We start from the raw sequence: 6,000 nt of genomic DNA, 5'->3' as shown, positions 1-6,000 counted from the left end.
CTTCTGAAACTGCAGACAAACCGAAACGGAGGCAGTCTGCTCCCCGTAACCAAAACAGTGCAGAACTAAGTGTTGGGTGGGGGGGGGAGGACGTGCCTGTTTACAAAATTTTTATTTGGGGTGGGGGGGGGGGGGGTAGGTTGTAATTTTTTTTTTACAGAAATGGGCTTTGCGCAAGGATTTTTTTCGATGGAGATTTATTGGAATTCATAGCCTTGTTTAAAGGTGGAGATCTGAAAGTGTTGAAGGAAGAAAAAAAAAGGGGGGGGCCTCCTTTAATATCCTGGACAAGGGGGGGGGGGGGATCTGCGAATCTCGGCTGGGATCGCTCCTGAAAACAAACACCGTGCCCTGCGTAGGAACAGCAAAACGGGAGGGGAAATAAAATGCTTACAGTTTTTCCTGTTGGCAGCGAAGTTAGCAGGCGCTTTTCACAAAGGGGCTTCATTTAAAGGGAAAAGAAAAAACGGAATTTGTGCACCGCGGACTTTAAAAGTCGGAGCTGCTTGGCAGAAGCCGTGGGTTCTTGGAGGGGGAAAAAAAAGGCCTTTTTTTTGGAGGATTGCAGGAAATTTCTCGCCAAGGACTTATTTTTTTTATTTTTTCACAAGAAAAAAATGGAATCCTCGGATTTTCATATTAAGTTGGAGACGCGCTCGCCTGCACGTTAATTGTTTTTGCTGAAGGACATTTGCAATTCGGGAAGCTTTAGGGTAGCAAACGTTAGCTACCCAACCTTCGTATATCTGCAGAAACCAAATCAAAGGGAATAGAATAGCTGTTCAGACCGATTCTGGTTGTCTTAAGGTTTTTATTTTGCAGCCGGGAGTGGAAATTAAAGAACCGAGCCTCCCTATTTTTAAAACCGGAATCACCCAGTTCATTTCACGAATGATGTAACTGGCGAGGGCTTTTTATAAAGGGGGAAAAAAAATCTAGCACGTTAAATGATTGAGATAAGTAGCTGGCTGTTCCAAGAAAATGTTAATTTTAACGCCGGCCAGCACGAAGACGAACTGAAAACAAAAACGACGAGGCACCGGTGGACAATGATGGGATTCTTCATTTGAATCGGGATTACAGTCAACGAATGTTTCTGGATTGGTCATTTCTAGGAAGAGGAAAAAATTATAAAACTTTTTGGAGGTGTTTATTATCGCGGATACCGGGTTTGGTGCTCAGCATGGCCGCCTTCCACCGCCTGTCTATCCTGGTGTTGGGAGTCTACGCAGTCCTGCTCAGTACGGTAGCTGGTAAGTGCCTACATAACTGCAGGCTGAAATCAGACTTAATGGCCCTGTAAAAAAAAAATGATTTGGGCTTCCAATAAATAAACACTGTTCTATTTCAGGTAAACGAAACGACACCGAAAATAACCCAAGCAGAGAATCTCAATATTTAACTTTTTTATACGGCCGAATATGTTTTCGACCGTGGTTGAACCGCCTTGTTGTAGCTTTTAACAGCCAGGAAAGGTTAAATTCACCCAAGAAAAATAAAACTATTATTTAAGTAACTTCATGGGCACCTCTTGGTAGTCTCCAGGTAACCAGGGTCTCCAGCAAGGTCCGACAACATTTTATTTTCCATGAGTTGGACCGCGGGTGGAATCGCTGAAAATCTTTCCAAGAACAAATGAGAAAACGCTTTGCAATCGAGTATAGCGATTATATAATTGTTACCAAGGGATAGCACAATTGAAAATACGGCAGGCGTAATAATGTCACAACTTGAGATACATATATGGTGTGTAATGTCATAGGTGTAGCCTAAGTAATGTGCAGTATTGCATGTCTCGGTCTCTCATTTATTACTCCATTAACAGTAACGTTCAAATGTGCATGTCACTATTTGAGTAGTCCAGGTTTTCAGATGTGACAACAGCGGTTTCAGTTATTTGGGTGACTTGAACTGAATGCTTTAATAACGTGCAATTGCATCTGTAAGTACGGTAGTTAAGATCCTGGTGTCTGCTGTGCGCTGTCTGTGAAGGGTAGTGCACAGACCTCAGCATCGTTTTATCTCGTTCATTCACTTCACATGGACGTGAGATGCACCTTTTTATGACAGAACAAGGGCTCTTTTTATGTCCTGCCTTCTTGCCATCTTGCCATTAGATCCAGTGTAGATTGAAATATAAACATCTGGATTAAAAATAAGTCCTACTTTTAAAATATTTTCCCCTTTCCTCCTCCTAAAAGTGTCACATCACCAGAGTATAGAAAATGTCTATTGGTCATTGCAGACAGTCCCGAATGAGTAATATGTTAATTTCTGCTTTGAGGTGTTTTTTAATTGATCTTTTTTGACGTACTTCCTTTCGGTTTAGAGGGAAAAACCCAACCAGTAAAATCTGAGCAAGTGTTCTGCCATTTGTCAACCATGTTGCTCTGATGCCTGGTGATCCTGACAGGCATTTGAACTATAAGGCTTCAGTGATGTCTCCTCTGATAAGGCAGTCTTTTTAGATTCGGTTTTTTTTTAGTTTGTGTTCCATTTTGAAGTGGGAGAACATGCTTCTGAGATACTCCCCAGTTGTCCATAGGTTGAGTCTTGTAGGGTTGGTAGCCTTTCAGTCCCTGAACGCGTTTTCGGGATCATGACCCTTTAAGCAGGTTGTCGAGCCAAGCTTTTCTGCCTTACACAACACAGCTTGAGCGACTGGGGAAGATTAAGACATCTTGTATAACCTGAGCTAATTCTGACAAAGGTTTTTTTTCTTCTTCTAAGAACTTACTCCTATTTGGCCACAGACGTGGTCTAGAAATTCTTATCCTTTATGTTTGTGGAGAAAAAAATGTGTGGCGCTATAATTCAGATTCCCCTCTGGCCACGTCTGATCCAAAAGGACAACTCTGCTGTGTCCACTTCTTAGCAATACCCAGACTTTCGATTGCAGGCATTAAACCACTGAATGGAAACGAGTGAGGCCGTAACTGTTGCCTTAGAGATACTCTAAATGAGGGGCTGCCCAGTGACGCAGTGGTTAGTACTGCTGTCTCACAGCGCTGGGGCCCTGGGTTCAATTCCAGATCTTGCGTGCTGTCTGTGTGGAGTCTGTATGTTCTCCCTGGGCTCGCGTGAGACTTCTCCCACAGCCCCAAGACATACTGGTTGGTTAAACTGGCCCCGGTGCGATGATTGCGTTTGTGTGTCTGCTCTGCGATGGACTGGCGTCCCATCCAGGGTGTACCCCCGCCTTGCACCCGTTGCTTGTCTGGGGTCCCCAGTGATCCGGAACTGGATATAGCTTTTCGAAAACGGATTAAGAACAAGCACACAGATTCTCTCGTTTCTCCTACCTTTGAATCGCATGCCCTGGGGTCAAACGGCTGCTCTGCTCCCTCCCATTCCCACACGATGATGCTGTGAGGGTCTTGAGCCAGGCTCATGCTCAGTCATAGTCGGGGTGTAAGATGAGGCTCTGCAGCTTCAGCCTCTGTGCTGCAGAGGTGGAATGAGAACCCACGGAAGTATAAGATCCTTTAACACATTGAGAATCACCCAGTAACTCGCAGCAGGGTTTCACAACTCTGTGCCCGGAGGCCCACACAGCAGCAGTTTCCATTCCAGTGGAGCCTCATGACCTAATTGAAGCCTTAATTGAACTAGCAAGTTGCTTTATGGGAGTATTCCTCAGTAGCGTTTTCTTTTCCTCCTCGGAAGTCTTGGATTTGATGTTACTTGTGAAATGCAGTAGCTGAAAGCTGCCCTCCAGCATTTGCAGGAGCTGAGCCCAGATCAGGTTGTCCAAATTAGTCCTATTTTTTTAAACGTTCTTTTTTTTTAAACCTTTAACAGTAGCAGTGAGTAGTCGGTTAACAGCATGCTGGTCATTGACATTCATAAAATCCCATCCTCATCCGTGCATACAAAAAGAAACTACATAATGATGTGTTTGGGCATATAGGGACAAAACTGCACAGCCTTCCTGTATCGATATAATCCCAGAAAGAAAAAAAAACAAAATTAAGAAAGCTGGTTTTCCAAATAAGTCCAAAGGGGAGAACAGATCTTCCTAAAGTGCTCTGATCGCGAGCGGAGATCATATCAGTTTTTCTAGGGAGAGCCACATTTAGACAGTTGGTACTTGTAGACAGGCATACATTTCCTAGCATAATGATCAAGCGTAGAAAATAGACATTCTGAATCTTTGTCAAGTTGGAGTGTATAATCGCTGTCTAGAAGGTATAATTCTGCCGACATGGTAAAATGCAAACCAAAGATGTTTTCGATGACAGAATGTACATAATTCCCATATTGTTTAATTTTATCGCACGGCCAGAATAAATTAACAAGATTACCTATCTGAGAGTGAAACACTGATTCGATCTGCCTGGGTATATCTTTTGGAGTAGGACTGGGGGGGTCAGATAGAATTCATTAAGTTCAGCTATTGTATAGTAATAGAAGTGCACTTGGGAAACAGATTAGTCCTGTTCTAAAGTCAGTTAGGATCCAGTGATGTGCCCGAGAGCTCTACTAGAACAAAAAAACCAGCAGGTGTTTTGGCCTCCGGGACGAAGACTGGGCATTCCTGCCTAATAGGGCACTCGCTGTGGAGTGGAGGAGCAGGTGCATGTCTCATTGACCTTACTGCAAGGCTAGCAGCAGGTCCACAGGAGTCCCTGTTTGCACTGAAAAACAGAACAGACCCTGGCTGAGCCCAGGTGCTCAGTCAGTAGTGTGCTCAGTCCTTGGATATGCATGACGCAGGATGATTTCTGGCCCCTAAGCTCGACCCGCACTTTAGCTACTCGTGAGCACTGGCATCTGAGCTAAAGAAATGCAGTGGCAGTGCTGTGTACCAGTTGGAAAGGAGACTGTGTGATGTTCTCTTAGGCTGTGCAGTGTGCACCTTAACCAGGTGATTCATTGAATGACTTGTGCTCTGCCTTGGTTTGAATCTTTTGTTTAAAAGAAAAAAAGAAAACGGATCATTAACATGCATAAAGCATGCTATTTTATCCTCTGGAAAAGATACAATGCTAGCTGTCTGAATAGTAACATTATTGTGTACAGGATTTCTGTGCATTTTGACTTATCGCCTTTAACTGGTGTTGTGACAGCTAACACAGAGGTCTTAACCTTTATTTTCTGATGTGCATATTTGAATCTATGGGGTTACATATCACCACATTCAGATGTTCTGCAGTGAATGCATGTCTGGTGCAGTGGTTGGGTCACATTTAAAATCGCTGATATGTGCAATAACTGCACACTCATCTGAATCAATTAGCGAACAACAAAACAAGCAAGTGATTCAACAGGAAAGCCATTCGTCAGTAATATGAGTGTGTGAGTGCTTTATCTTCTAGGGTCAGCGTTATAAATCCTGATCTGATTGATCGTTTGCTAGGCTTGAGTATTTGGAGGTGCAGTCCGTGATGTTTATGCAGCAGTTTTTAAGTGCTCATTGTACTCTGTCCAATAAAAATAGTGAATGATTGTGCCTTGCAGTTCCTTAAATGCTTTTCTAAGGATAATCAGCACCCCCTTCATCATTGCTCATGTCTATCCTGGTTTATTTTTAGTACGTGGTTGTAGGATTTGGACAGTGAGTTCATAAGATAGTTCTCGTCACTCCCATTTCTGGATGTACATTCATTGTAAGCTAATTTTTTTTTGAAAGCTTAGCATATTATAGAGCAAACATTACAAAAAAAAGTGAGATTCTTTAATAGTGGATGGCTCTTTGTGTGGATAAGAACTTGAGTTTGACACAAGAAAGAAGTAAACAGTAGCTGTTAGTAGGCTTAGCCTTCACACAAGGCCCTTGGGGGGTGAAATAAAGCTTACTTTAGGCCTTGAAAAAGATAAGAGAGCACAAACACAACCAAACAGGAGTTTTGAAGCTTCCATGTCTGATATGGTCATGTGTTGCGCTGTGAAGACACTGATGTGATTTTAATAGTTCTGCTATAATTCTTACAAGAAAGGGAATAATTAAAATCAGCTGTCCCTGGCTAAGAAAAACTTAATTTCATATTTATAATACTT

The 6,000-nt window shown here is 42.8% G+C and overlaps 1 protein-coding gene across 2 annotated transcripts in view; it reads left to right on the top strand.

The window, feature by feature from the left end:
* bmpr2b (bone morphogenetic protein receptor type 2b) overlaps positions 1-6,000 on the top strand; it is a 168,415-nt gene continuing 162,415 nt past the window's right edge. For both annotated transcript variants that reach the window (XM_088931447.1, XM_088931446.1), the window contains exon 1: positions 1-1,253. In XM_088931447.1, coding sequence (XP_088787573.1) covers positions 1,091-1,253 — 163 coding nt within the window. In that variant the 5' untranslated portion in view covers positions 1-1,090. The remainder of the gene's footprint in view (positions 1,254-6,000) is intronic.

This window comes from Atractosteus spatula, chromosome 13, assembly GCF_055471065.1.
Source record: "Atractosteus spatula isolate fAtrSpa1 chromosome 13, fAtrSpa1.hap1, whole genome shotgun sequence".
In the NCBI taxonomy this organism is placed as follows: domain Eukaryota; kingdom Metazoa; phylum Chordata; class Actinopteri; order Semionotiformes; family Lepisosteidae; genus Atractosteus; species Atractosteus spatula.
This window is presented reverse-complemented; position numbering and strand designations above follow the sequence as displayed.